Source organism: Cibotium barometz, chromosome 47 (assembly GCF_041138505.1).
Source record: "Cibotium barometz isolate CiBa-2024 chromosome 47, ASM4113850v1, whole genome shotgun sequence".
NCBI classification, from domain to species: domain Eukaryota; kingdom Viridiplantae; phylum Streptophyta; class Polypodiopsida; order Cyatheales; family Cibotiaceae; genus Cibotium; species Cibotium barometz.
In genome coordinates this window covers 42479679-42495005 of record NC_141092.1, presented here as the reverse complement: position 1 = coordinate 42495005, position 15327 = coordinate 42479679, and the positions used below count along the sequence as shown (strand labels likewise).

Genomic DNA, 15327 nt, shown 5'->3' with positions numbered 1-15327 from the left:
CTAACCAACCTACATGGTATGTGTAACCTGTGTATAGGTCAGTTAGAGTCTCTGTGTGTAGATCATATTCCCAATTTTCATTGAGAAATATCCCATCTAGACTTGGTGTGCCAAAAACGGCTCTCTTGAAGTGGACGCAATGTCACTTCTTATGGGTTGGCTTCTAGGGACCTCTACTTTAGGAAGAGCATCGGAAGTTGGTAGCTCAGTAGGGCCCTCATTAAACGAAGTAGGTAGAATATCCACATGGACACTCTTTGGGAGGGTAGGGTCCACATAAGATGTGAATGGCGAATCTACTACCCCTCCTTCCTCATTTACTTCGCTTGTCGCATGTTCAGAGCATGTAGCTCTACTAAAGGTCTCTATTAGACGACTAAACATGCTAGATCCAGGTTGTGGGGCCCACACTGGCATGTTTTGGCTTGTCTCCTCAGGGTTCTTGGTAGGGTGCCCTTCCATGGCTTCTGAGTCAGAGGATGACTATCCACTATTCGTGGATCTTGGGTTGCACTCCCTTGGGTTCCAGCCGAAGGCCAAGATGCCAACGTGGAGGGATGGTGTGAGCCTGCGTAGACTGAAACGCTTTCTAGTGGTTCCGGCTCTAGTACCCGACCAGAACGTAGATGCATGTGACGTGGGTACCCTACGTGCGTTGGTAACTACCCTTGAAACTCACACAAGTGGTTTCTTAGGTGTTTCACACCCCGTTTTTACTTGTTTTTGTGTTGTTTTTAACCCGTTTTTGACCCCCTTACTTACGGTCGAACTTGGACTAGGGCGTATGATAGCTCGAAACGAGCGTATCGTTCAAAGGATCCTAGTGTGCTTTACAGCACCGTGTTCGCCTATCTAGAGCTCCTGTAATCCTCAAAACAGTCCGTTTCCCTTGGGGGGAAGGGGCAAAAGCCTATTTGCTTGTGGAGGAAAGGGTGAGGGCTTTATCCCACATACTCACTTTACTCCTTGGGGAGTGGGCTACATATAGGGCACAACTTCCCATAAGCTCTCACTTGAGAGAAAGCTATGGAGGCTCACTCTCCTATATATATATATCAAAAGTCCGAGACCGAGGCCGGGGTCGTGGGTCGTGGGTCAATTGGGGGTTTTTTCTTTTCAAATTTTTTTTCCAATTGAAAAATCTTTCCTCTTCACATGTTTGGTTTCTTCTTTAGAAATAAAATTTAATTTTTGTTTTTTAATTTTTTTAATTTTTTTATTTTCTGTTTTTTTTTTGGTGGGATAAGTTTTCCAGGGTTTCCTTAGGGTTCAGCCTTAGCCGCGGCGCAGTTCGCACACACAGCACAGACCTGAGGATTCAAAAATCCCTCTCGCACGCAGAAACCAGATAACAGAATGCACGCCCACACGCGGAGCGGAAAAATAGCAGAAATGCAGAAGACAAATTACAGAAACAGATTGCAAATCACAAAAACACCTTAATAACAAACACACAGTCGCTTTCCTGCAGTGTAGATTAAACTTCACACAGCAGCCGAGCTGCAAACTGGAGCTTGGTGCAGGGCAACTCCCCGGCAGAAAGCGGCGCCAAAAATGTGCGCTTTTGCCGCACAGGTCGTAGCTGGGGACTTGCCGAACACCGTATGCGAGCCATGAATGGCTGTAAGCATACAACCACGAAGGCAAGCTCAAAACAGAATGCAAAAGGTGTGTCACTCACCGCTTAACTGCCGCCTTGAAGGATTCTCGCGTCGCAGCCGTGAAGGAGGAGCCGCCGTCGCCGCTCTACCGCCTCTCCGCCGCCTCGCCGTGCCGCTACACAGTGCGCTCGATCGCTCTCTCACTCTCACTCTCTCTCTCTCTCACACACGCAGGAGAAGGAAAACAAGGAGATAAGGCAAGAGCACTCTTGTATTCACAACACATGAGAATGAGGATTTTAGGGTTACATTTGACTCATATAGGTGACTTGACCGTTCACACTTAGGCGCCCATACATGGCCGGCTGACCCTAACCCTTATCCTACTGATATCCAAGGTGCGCCTCTCATCGGCGATCACCCAATCCCTTCATCCTTAACATATGGTACCGACAAGCCCGGCCCATGACTCAGAATATTTAAATTAATGATGTAAAACATAGTATGTGTCCGTCATGGGTTAACAGAGTCCAAAATTTAATTTTATGCCCCTATGATCAAGTGTTAGGAAGGATCAACTCTAAGTCAAGATTACAGGAAGCTATCCTTCAGGTCACAAGCTTTAACCCATTTTCTACTGACTTTTAATTTTTATGCATCATATTTCTATATCCAATCCTTCTCATATGCATAAAAGGAGTAACTGAAAACATAGTGAAGCTAAGAAACTACATCCCAAAAAGCATATGTTCTTTCCAAAACTTGCAAGAATTCTTACAATAGTCCATGGACCATGATTCCAGGAGGACAAAATATTTTACATCCCAAAAAGCATATGTTCTTTCTAGATCTTGCAAGCATTCTTACTACAGCAAGTTGCAGCCCATTATAGCTCGTTCTATTCAAGCTCGTCTCAGTAAAAAAGGACAGCAAAACTTTAAACTGGAAGAAGCCAACTAGTCTATATGTAGTTTGTATTAGACCATTAGTTTTTGAGATAGTTAAGTCTATCCACATTTGCAAAAGCTTACTAAAGCTTTATGAACATGAAAAGTTTTATCAAAATTACAATAATTCTATCCTATTACACAAAATACCAGATAGAAAATGGCATAGTGCACAAGGAAGCCAGATAAAGGGCTGCATGATAGTTGCACTTTGGCTTGTCTAACCTGTAGCTGGAGTAATGCAATACGGTCCAAATGCAAACACTGGGCATCATACAAATAATGCTTCTGCAAAAACAAATGGTTTTCAAACATTAGCATGTCTACGAAGAAAAGAAACCATGGCAGGAAGCATCAGCACACCATCTCTGTTTATTATATGGCAGAAAAAAATGTAGCATATCATTAGTAGAACTACCCCCATGAATCCCAACTACATTTACAAAAAAAGGGACCAAGTGAGCATGACTAAGTCCACATATGAAACATATATTAAGCATGTATTCTCATCAATGCATGCATTCTCATCAAAGAAGCATGTGAATGTCGTGAAGCATCATATTTGAGTGATTAATCATATCTAAGTGAAGCATAATATGTATGTGAAGCATCATATTTGAGTGATTAATCATATCTAAGTGAAGCATAATATGTATGTGAAGCATCAGATGCAATCAACCTATGTAGCACAACTCCAACTAGGCATCATACATAAGTGAAGCTTTATATAATGTAAAACTGATGAAAAAATAAGCAATTCTTTATAGGCAGGTGAGGATTATGTAAGAAATGTAGTTAAAGAGAGCCCTCTAGATTTCGCTCAGTACACATAAATAAACCATTTTCTTCACATCAAGGTCAAACCTAAAAAACTTTTGAAAGATGACTATACCTGATAATAAGGGGAGACATCCCCCCCTTAGCCGCTTTTCCACCATCCCCCACATGGACCTCGTGCACACACAATTCTGAAACAGATGAATGGGACTCTCATCTTCATTGTCTCTAAAAACTAACAACACAAAGATGTGGTCAAGGAACAAATAGTTTTGCTCAAAAAATATTGAAACAAAAGCAAAACAAAAGAGATAAATGCTTACCATACTAAAGAGAAGGAATTTGAAAGCTTTGTAAATCAAATGATGTACTTGCACCATCAGCACTTGTATGTGATGCATCATTCCCACCCCTTCTATGGCAATATGAATCCCACAAAGCATAAGCCTCCTTAAATGGGAATGTCTCTAAATTTGGCTTTGCAGCATACAATCGTAGACAAGAGTCTAGATTCTTCTCAAGCTTGTTTCGCAGGTTATTCTTTATGAAGGTCAAGCTACTAAATACTCGTTCATCCTCAATTGATCCAAGTATCATCGTTTGACATAAATCTGCAAGTTTGAAGTATTCTGACATTCGATCTTGCAAGTATACACTCATACTCAATTTATTCCTAGTCATTGCTCCAGGCTTTGAGGGTTCATCAAAAAGACTATATTGTTCCCACATGGTTTGGCCAAATACACCAGATTGCTGAACCAACTCATTCGGATTTAAAATTCCATCTAGCTTAACACCATGCAACTCCACACTTTTCCCAAAATGCTCCGAAATGATACGCACCTTGCTAGTGAAATCAGATAACAAATTTTGCTTGTCTTTTGTGTTGTTCCAATACATAGGATGAACGATAGCCATAGACTCCAGAAGTTCATCTCTTGGAAATCTTTCTCGAATCTCATTTGTCAAAGTGTCACAAATGGAGACCAGGTTCTTCTTGACGAAGTCAATCACATTTGGAAAATTTGATTCTTTAACTCTCCGATACTTGTAAACTCCATTCACTGTTCTCTTGACGTGAAGCATTATTAACTTGCCTTTGACTTCCATGCACAGATTACCATTATCATCATATTTTAAATAACTATCTTGACTGCCAACATTTAAAACAGATCTCCATTTCCCGAATTGCTCGGCAGTAAAGCTTGAGCTTTCTCCATACAAAGTATTTAATTGAAGGCATGCCAACCTTCGTGCAGTTGTATATTCCATAACGTAGCACTCCCTCTTTTGAGCAATCTTAATCAAAACATTCATCTCATGCAACATAGGCAACAAACCCCCCAAATATAGAAATGTTTCTGCATCGTTAAGAAGATCTAACAACCTCCTTGCTTTATCTTGGCCTTTTCCCTTTTTCTGGGCAAGCTCATAAACAACCCCCGTAACAGACATGTATTCCTCAAAGAGCCGTTGCACTGGACCAATAAGAGAAATCCACCTTGTATTGACCTGTTTCAACAACTTCCGACCTTGGGTTATGCCCTCAGCAAACATCTTAAATTCATTGTACCGTTTTGGACTCTTAGAAAAGAAGGCATAGGCTTTACGCACCGAATTGTCCACTTTTTTTACAGCACCAAATTTTGAAAGTATCTTGTAAGCTAGGTTTGTACGATGGGCCATACAATGGATGCCCAGCATGTAAGGAGCAAAGGATGTTTGTAATTGGATACATAGTCCCGCTCGACACCCATGCATCACTGAAGCACCATCCACTCCCACACAAACAACTTTTCTAGATATCTCCTCCAAAGTCATGCAACCAAGTGTTTTCAAGCCGTCAATAACCAATTTTGTCAAAATATCTGATGTTGCACTTCTTTTCAACTTGAAGATACCAAGATAGCATACTTGCCTTATATGCTTCTCCACAAAATAAATGTTAATGCATGCCCACGAAGTGTTATCACGAGCAGTCACTTCATCAAGTGATACCGCAATGAATGTAGCAGCTGCTATCCTTTGTTGCAAGTTCCCCTTGATGACTTCTCCAAGGAACTTCGCAAATTCCCATCCACTTGGCTCATTCCAATAATGTGTAGGGAATTCAGGGACATGGATTCCAAGGAAACTAAGAGGTTGCCGCCACTTAGGATAATCTGCCATAGGCTTCCCCATCGATAGTATATGTAGCACAATCACAAATTGTGCAATTGTAGATTGTCCATCCTTAACAATTTTCAGGGACATGGATTCCAAGGAAACTAAGAGGTTGCCGCCACTTAGGATAATCTGCCATAGGCTTCCCCATCGATAGTATATGTAGCACAATCACAAATTGTGCAATTGTAGATTGTCCATCCTTAACAATTTTCTTCTCATACAAATGTCAAATCAACCCTCCAGCCTTCTTGTCTTGTTCCAAATGTAACAAATGGGCTTCATATAAAGCCATATATCGCACATGGCGGCATTCCTTGCAGTCTTCCATTTTACAATATTAATAACCTCTCCATCAACCTCCTCTTTCTCATAGACCTTGCCTATGTGTTTCTCTATGGTATCAAGTTTCAATTGCATTGTTAGCTCCCGACCCAATTTCCAATTGCAAGCTATACAATTAGCAAACTTTGGAGGTTCATCATTCTTAGATTTCACAGGTTCAATAAATGGAAACCTCGATACCCACTCCGATTGGAACACTCTTCCAATAACCCATTGGCCCCTCTTCCTCTTCTTGTCTTTTATCTTGGATTCATTATCCAGACAAGGGGCTTGTATCCCCTCTTCAAGTTGATGAGAAGAAGATGGTGAGAAGCTATCATGAATTGACTGTGAGGTGGAGGGCACAATAGAAGCACCACCATCAACCGGAGGTGTAGCATCAAAGATTTCGGTCATATTCTCTTCTAAAGAGGCTGACTTAGGATTTGAGCTAGGAAAAAATTCTGTGAGACGTCCTCTGGTAGATGACAAAGGGACTCCACATTTCATTTTTGGCGCCATTCCAAACCACAGATAACAACCTACAACACAATTAAATAGAAGCTATTTCAAGCAATCGTACCAGGCCCACAAAATCACACCACATCAGACAACCGGCACACGCCCTGGTCCGGGACTCAATCAAAAAATATCCACTTCATAATATGAGACCAATATATGTTCGCAGGGACCTGACCGAGCAGAGACACTGAGCAATACTCACTTGAAAGGCAGCAAAGCCACCACAGAGAATGGTTGTAAAACTCACGGCCAGGGCAAGGAATCGAAACGTACCTGGAGAGAGACAGCTACTGGTTGTGAGCGAGCCACCTTTGCCTCAAACAAGCTTTCTTCCCTTCCTCTCCTTGTTGCTGGAACATGTCCCCATCTTGAATCCAGATGCACGTCAAGAATTTGCAAGCTCGTCAGAAACCAGATGCACGTTAAGATGACCGGAATACAACTAATTGACTGATTGTTGATCGACTGAGAAACTATTTGATGAAGTTGCGAGAGTAAGCTTGCATAGGCAAAAGTGCAAGCAAGGAGAATCGATACAGGCAACAGCATAGAAGGCGCACTGGTAGTCTGGAAGGCTTTCAAAATATATGCAGTAAGTTCCCCAAAAGAGGGAGTGGTTCCGCCACGGACTCCAGAGGGGTTCTGCCCATACGCTCTCCTCATTATTGCAAGAAAGAAGATGGGGCAAGGAGTGGTGGTAATGTGGAGATGGGGCGAGGAGTGGTGGTAATGTAGTAGCATCATGAGGAGGATGGGCGATCCTCCAAGAAGAGATCGGGTGGCTCCCACAGCTCAGAAGGCGAATGATGGAAACGATGGGGAGGAGAAATAGCAATGGAGAGGGCGAAATGATATGTTGAAACATTAGAACTTAAGGTTTTTTGGGCTATCAAATATGAGCTCCTTAACCATACCATTCGCCCACCCTAAAACTCTATAAGAGAAATATTCGCCAATGGGCTATTATTCGCCCCTATTTTTTTCCTTGGCACACACACACACACACTGCATCCCAATCACAAACACACAAACTTTGATAAGCTCCCATATATTGATAAAATTCCATAATACGGCATTTAAAAAAACGCTTTAAAAAACTATAATAATTCAAACTATTCAAAAAAAATAGAAGCTCCCATATTTTAATAAACATCCATATTATGGCATTAAAAAAAACATTTTTATAAACTTTAAAAAACTTCTCTCTCTCTCTCTCTCTCTCTCTCTCTCTCTCTCTCTCTCTCTCTCTCTCTCACACACACACACACACACACACACATAATACTTTCACTCTCTCTCTCCGTCGATTAGTCTCTCTAAATCAATAAAGTTAACGTTAAGCGGCTCCGTCTCTCTCTCTCTCTCTCTCTCTCTCTCTCTCTCTCACACACACATGATACTTTAACTCTCTCTCTCTCTCTCTCACACACACACACACACACACACACACATGATACTTTCACTCACTCTCTCTCTCTCTCTCTCTCACACACACACACACACACACACATGACACTTTAACTCTCTCTCTCTCTCTCTCTCTCTCTCTCTCTCTCTCTCTCTCTCTCTCTCTCTCTCTCACAGACACACACACACACACACACACATTTTGATATACATCCATATTATGGCATTTAAAAAAACATTTTAATAAACTTTAAAACACTTCTCTCTCTCTCTCTCTCTCTCTCTCTCTCTCTCACACACACACACACACACACACACACACAATACTTTCTCTCTCATACACACACAAACACACACACACACACGAACGCAATCAAAGCCCAAACACACACACAGACACAGAGGATCTCTACTTTACAACAAAGAAGAAAAAAGGTTACGGGCCTCTCTCATGGACGCATGCATGCTGTCTGCTATTGCATGCGAGAGTGAGAGAGGCACATGCAATAGTTGTGAGAGAGGCGCATGCAACAGCCTCTCACACACGCACAAATTCCCTAGCTCAAAAGGCGCATGCAATAGCCTCTCATGCACGACTTGAACAGCTTCCTGCGCTGTTTGCTGAACCAAAAAAAAGAAGAAGAAAAACAAGCCAAAGTCATGGAGCTTACTTGATGAGAGCGGAGGGATTGAACCGTGAGAGATGAGAGTAGAGGGATTGAACCATGAGAGACTCGCCTGCACAACAACAAAACGCGGAGGGATTGAACCGTGAGAGAGAGAGGCGCATGCAACAGCCTCTCACACACGCGCAGATTCCCCAGCTCAAAACCGGGCGGCGACTGTAAAACCAAATTACGCGCTTACCTGACTGCAATGCATGGAGGTGTTCTGCAGAGGGCGGTGGTGCAGGCAAACCCGGTTGCAGGTGCCAGAGGGACCCTCGAGAGTCCATGCAGCTAAAAATTCAGCCACTTGTCCATTATAGGGTAGCCCTATTATATATAGAAAGAAGATAGAGAAGAGAAGCGATGAAAGTCTCTGCTGAGAAGTGGGTGCTAAAAGGTAACCCTAATAACGGTTTTATTTACAACGGCACTTTTTGAATGATTGGCGGGAGCTATCCGGTCAAGTGCGAGAAAGGCCTCCGTCAAGGCCCGTGTGACCACCTCGGGCCAGCAGGTCACTTTTTGGGCAGGATGGAGTTGGCCGGAGATAGTCATGTGCACAGGCTGTCTGTAATCCCAATTTCTAACGGTCCTCCGCATTGGGGCCTGGGACGCATTGTGTGGTCGGGTAACGGCTAGTAAGCAACGGTCACAAGGTGATGTAAGGTTCTTCAAATGGGAGAGGGGGCGGAGAAGGAGATCTCAGAGCGTTCTTCTTCTGTTCACAGTCCTCAAATAAGAATTCTGCTCTATTTGTAAGATTTCTGCGTGATAACAATGACGATGCCTACGTCCGAGCGGAGGCTTACTCGTAGCCAGGCCCGTGCGAACAGGCCCTGCATCTTGAATAGGGCAGCTAAGGACGGTAATGTTTGCTAATTACGTTCATGTTCGCTAATTACGTTCATGTTTGACAGGTTTTTGCTTCGTGCAGGAACTCCGGTGCCCGTGAAAACCCCCTCCTCCCCCAACCCAGAAGGCTTTTCGAAAGCCGGGCGCAGAGTTCTGGCAGACCTCGCTTGCAACGACTCTCCCATCGTCGGCTTGCTTCCTGCAGGTACCCCCGCTTCTGCCAAGCTCAAGCTGTCCTCCTTTGCCGGCCCTAAAAGCCGCAGGGCTCTTCTTCACAACGCAGCGTCGGAGCTCTCTTCCTCTACTCCAATCGGTGAAAACTTGCTGAGATCGCAAGTGCAACTGCTCCTGCAGAAGGTAGATTCCGACACTTCTACCCATAGAGCTCCGTCTCTTCGCACCCTCTCCCACCTCAATGGCTTCATCGCTTCCCCAACCCTGCTTGCTGCTCCGACCCCCTTGAACACCCCTGCAGGCGCCGCCGCCCCGACATCCGTTCCAATTCCGACAATGCCTGCTGCACCGGTCTCTCTTCCGCCACGGGTCATCTCTTCCACGCATGCGAACGTCCGACAGTTTGATGCGGCAGCTGTGTCGGATGTTTTCTCGTTCAAAGGTGCAATCGTCCAGCAACAAACGTCGGAAGTTACTGCTCCGCGATTGCAAGAATCGCCTCCAACAAGCAAGCAATGCTTGCTAACGGCAAACGATTCTGTCACCGGCCAGCAAAAGGTTTTGGCAACGAGTGAACTCACCATAGCCGCATCTGTGTCATCCTGTAGAGATCAACAAGTTTTGCAGCTTACTCCGTTGCTCTCAGAGGTACGTATGATGCCGGCCATAGCTCTACAGCAAATGTTGTGTTGCTTTTGGTCCTTAAGAAAGCTGACACTGTCTCCAGGTTATCGATGCAGCAACTTCGACGGAGCTCTTTCTCGGCAACCGGACTCTGCAGTTTGACACACCAGGTAAGGCCCCTCCAGCAATGGATTTGAGCATGGTGACCTTCGAAGACACTTGCCAGACTTGCTCTGTGCGCGAGCTTGAAGAAGACGAGGTGTCGGAGTGGTCTGTGCATGTGAATGTCGGCTCGCCAGAGGGCAAGGGCAGTCTAATGGAGCGTGCAGAGCTTGCAGCAGGGGGTGCCGAGATGTCTTCAAGTCTTCACGAACATGTGCAAAAGATGCAGAAAGAGAGCCCAGGCAAGGTGGACCTTCTGTGGGATCGAAGAATAAGGCAAGGGACGCCATACAGGGAAGCGTCGCCTGATCAAGAAGAAGACGAAGAGAGGGCAGGAGAAGAGGAGGAGGAGGAAGAATACGCTGAGGAGTTCTATTCTGGCAGAGAGGACGAAGATGAAGGTGGTGAAGAGTATGGAGACTATGACAACCTGTGCAACAAATTCAGGGGTATGGGATTCCCTGAAGAGGCGGAGGAGGAGGCTAGCAAGGGTTTGCCAAGAGGTGAGGGGCGGCACATCCGGTTTTTATATGCAGATAATGAAGAGATTTTGGAGGCTATGGTGGTGACAGGGGAGGCAATGGGCGGAGCCACCCATCTCAAAGGCTTGCCTGCACCTCGGGGTAGACATTGGCGTTTCTCTGAAGAAGATGAAGCCGATAATTAATTACATTTATTAATGGAGGTTTTCCCTAAACTCTTCGTTCATCGCTACAGGTGAATGTGTGGTTGATAAATAATCAGATCCCTGCCCTAATACATCTCCGGTTTGCCTTAGAAAAGGAAATTTATGATTTCATCTTGTCCGTCCATTCCTTCTCTCTATTTATTTAAAGGTTTCTATATTTTTGCGCTGTGTGCACGTGGATTTTTTAAGAGTTCATAAATTATATTTTTTACTTGTAATTTCATGGTTATGCAAGACTACTTTTTACTCTTGAATTTCTTAACTTTAGAGCTTTTTGTATAATTCTTCAAATAAATACTCGGAACGTTTCGGGAATAGAGATTGGGAGAAATAAATTAGTCATCATCTAGTGAAATTGACTTGGAAAAATCCTGGATGATTATTAAAGCAATTTAGAGATATCAATTTGAAATATTAATCAAAGAATTCTAAGAAATTTCACCTTGAGCAAACAATTTCATACAGGATAGAGGAATTTCTAGTTGACATGTAGTCAAGTTCTGAAGTTTTGGAGATCAGGAGCAAACGGGATCAATGCCAACACAAGAGGACCTATATGGGCCTTCAAAAATGATAGGCGTTATAGTATTTTTACTACAAACACAAGAAGACCTACATGGGCCATGGGCCTTCAAAAATGATGCCCCCTCCCCCCCCCTCATTTCCGAATAGCATTCTTTATATTATAGTGAATCAAATGTGATACAACAAATGATAAATTTTGACTCTATTGATAAATTCTGAAATATTAAGCAGACAATTCTATAAACACGTCGCATGTCGCACCTTGCAACTTGGTGAACAATTGACATGTACTTTGAGAAAGCAATTTCATTCAGGATAGGAGAATTTCTAGTTAACATGCAATCAAGTTTTGAAGTTTTGGAAATGTAGGTGCAACTTAATTTAAGAGGGGGAAGGAATGATGTGGGGCAAGTCGGAGGGGGGTGCAGGGGAAGTCGGAGGGGGGCATTCACTACCAACAATTTGACCAATGCCAAGAACACAAGAAGACCCATATGAGCCTTCAAAAATGATGACCCCCTTCATTTCTGAAACAACATTGTTCATATTAGTGAATTAAATGTGATACAACAACAAATGATAAATTCTAACTCTAATCTGGAAGGGCTAATCACCAAAACCCTATCCTAATGCTAAGGAGCTCAATTAACTTAGATCAGAAAATTGTTGCGAGTGTCAAGCTACACACTCAACACACTCAGCAGGTGGCTTCTGCTCACTATCTTGTTCACTTGACTTCACTATCAGCAATTATATATAAGACAGACTTTTATAATAATCCAGGTAGCTCGCCGTCGCGATGGTAGATAGACGAACGAGTCGTGATTGCAGCTTCATCTCTGTAATCTAGCTGCTATAATCATGTAGGTGTGACCAATTTTCATGTCAGCAGCTAAATTGCGTCGATTATGTAGAACTGAAGACAAGGATGTGACCAAGAAATTAAATAGGAAGAAGAGGAAAGTTTAGTATAATTCAATTTATGATTGTTTATCAAAACTAGAAATAAGGGTAGAATTTATTTCTGTAAATCCCATGAATTCTTATTCAAAAGAGGAATATTGAATATAATTCAATTGAGAAATTGAGAATGAATATGGAAATAGTCGTCGAGAAAAAGAACCTTTAATTAGGCCAAGGAATTGGTAGAAATTTAGAAAAAGTCCCATTATCTCGGGATCAACCTAGAAAAAGCTATTAAATGGGAATAGCATGTGAATGGATGAGATAAGGTGAAAATAGCATGTGAATGGATGAGATAAGGTGAAAATAGCATCTTATAAGATGTGTATGGGATGTGATAAGATGTAAACGGGATGCGATAGGATGAGAATGGATGGGATAAGATGTGTATGGGATGTGATAGAATGTGAATGGGTGTGATAGAATGTGAATGGATGTGATAAGATGTGTATGGGATATGATAAGATGTGATAAGATGAAAATAGGATGTGATAAGATGTGATGTAATGAGAATGAATTTGGATGTGTATGTGGAAGAATGAATGTGGATGTGTATGTGGAAGAATGGATGTGGATGTGTATGTGAAAGGATGTGATGTCGATGTGAGTGAATGAATGAGATGTGATGTCATGTGAATCAGGATGTGAATGAATGATATGAGATGTGAAATGAATGAGATGAGATGTGATGTAAATTGAGATAGATGTGAAATAAATGTGGTGTGATGTCGATGTGAGTGAATGAATGAGATGTGATGTCATGTGAATCAGGATGTGAATGAATGATATATGATGTGAAATGAATGAGATGAGATGTGATGTAAATTGAGATAGATGTGAAATGAATGTGGTGTGATGGGATGTGAATGTGGGTTGATGCGAGTGGATGAGATGTGATGAGAATAAATGAGGAAATATGTGATGAGATGGAAAATGATGTGATTGGATGAGAATGGTTATACATATGAATTGGATATGGATTAAGTAATGTGGATGGATGTGGAACAATGTGAAAGAGGAGAGTTCATTATAGGAACTCTACTTATGATCTGATTTTAAATGATTGTTTTATGTCAAAAATGCTGGGGATGCATTTTTGACCATCTTGTGAATGAGGTCGTGGGGTGACCTAACTGATAAAGTTGCAATAGCTGATGGAGAGTCAACGGAGGATGTCTTGCATAGCAAGGTCGGCCAAGGTCTTGACCAGCCTCGGTTTGATTTAAATGGTGAGCCTCCAGTACGGTGGTTGGGGAACCAAGGAAGCGGCCTATGAGTGAAGTGCTAGGTCACTTGCGAAGGATCCTAAAGGATGTTGACCATACAGTGCTCGGGCTTTGGGTAGCCAAAGATACCCACACGTGCATCGCGGAAGATATTGGAACAAGGAGTAAGAGTTGTTTTCTTAAACCGGGCATGGATCTGGTTGATTGAACTTGCTGGTCCTCAACGGATGAGTCCATGGCTCTTTTATATGGATCTGTTGGTTGATCTTGCTGATCTTCAACGGAGATTCCATCTTGATTTTTATAAGTGAATATATTGTTGGGTACTATGAGCTAGGAACTATCAAAAAGGTCTGAGGGACAGGTGGTGAGCGTTCTGGTTGCCAATGATGCCATAGATACACCGATGAAGGAATGATTGGAAATAAGGATTCAACTGGAGATTTTGAGGATTATGATCAGTGACACTATGGTTTCATTAAATGATTGTTTTAAAGATAGTTGAATCTGTGAAAAAGGCAATTTCATATTGGGTGTGTAAGTGGTGTGACTGGCGTTAAATTTGCATGAATATCCGGTTAGGGAGCCTGGGAACTCTTTTCCTTGGTACCAGAGACAAAGCCTAACCAAATTCCTAATTGGATCCCATCACTACAGTGTTTGGATGGTTGGCTAACCCATGGGATTGGATGGGGTTAGGCTGGACTGATGGATCCGTAAAATAAGACTCAATTCTGTTATAGTACGATAGATAAAGTAAATCTCGGATAATAATTGTTCTATGGAAAAAGAATCAATGGCTGTGCCTCTCGATGGGAAAAAAAGGGTTGGTTTCTATGATCCAAGTGCAAGTTTCTTCCTTGATTTGACCAAGTGACTCATAGGTTCGGTCGGATCAGTTTGGTCAGTAATGACCCTGACTACGTTAGAGTACAAATATCCTGGAGGAATCGCTCGTGCTTTATGGGCGAGGGAAGTTTTTTCGAGTTCGGTTTTTGAAGAACCAAGGGATTAGTCTCTTGTCTGGATATCCGTGTGGGCGAGGCCCCGAGTGAAGGATCGTGCCCCGCGTAAGAAGTGCTACTTCCGCTGGCACCCCCCGAATCCATTGCGTAGAGAGGGCAGGGATCTTTTCGCTGGTATCAGAACAAATTGACTAAAGTGGATCAACTGAGAAGCCAAAAATGTCAAAAAATTTATGAAGTAATAGTAAAGGGTTGTAATTATGTGATAAAATTCATACAAATTGATATTCAGAATGAAGATTCATAAAATTGAAAGCGGTCTTCAGATGAAGTACTGCAATTGTATGGAAATCCCTGACTTGCTTGAGGCCTAGTCATGATGGTATTTACCTTATAATTCCAAGGACCATGACTACCCGTATATACCAAGGATATAACTGCAGCTCTTTACTGGCAGTATATACGAGTAAATCTAAGACCTTGAAATTATAAGTAAAAATGCTATCCAGATGATGAATTGGAATGTGGTTGATATGATTTTAAAATTCTGGTTGAGAATTGATGAGTTGATTTGGATTCTAATTGAAAAAAGATGATTCCTGAATTTTGGTTGAAAAGCGATCAGTTGAACAAAGCCACAATGAGGATGAATGGGAGGAGTCCCTGTGATGATGTTCGTAACTGGAATGATGATTAATGACTTCAACAAATCACTAAGAGATTAGTGGATTGTGCTGAC

General features: G+C 42.6%; 1 protein-coding gene across 1 annotated transcript; it reads left to right on the top strand.

The window, feature by feature from the left end:
* The first annotated feature begins 9095 nt into the window (after positions 1–9095).
* LOC147611707 (uncharacterized) lies at positions 9096–11158 on the top strand. The gene is made up of 3 exons (XM_086784762.1): positions 9096–9274; positions 9344–10083; positions 10163–11158. The coding sequence occupies exons 1-3, from the start codon at positions 9187–9189 to the stop codon at positions 10886–10888; spliced, it is 1554 nt and encodes a 517-aa protein (XP_086640888.1). The 5' UTR covers positions 9096–9186; the 3' UTR covers positions 10889–11158.
* Positions 11159–15327: the final 4169 nt, after the last annotated feature.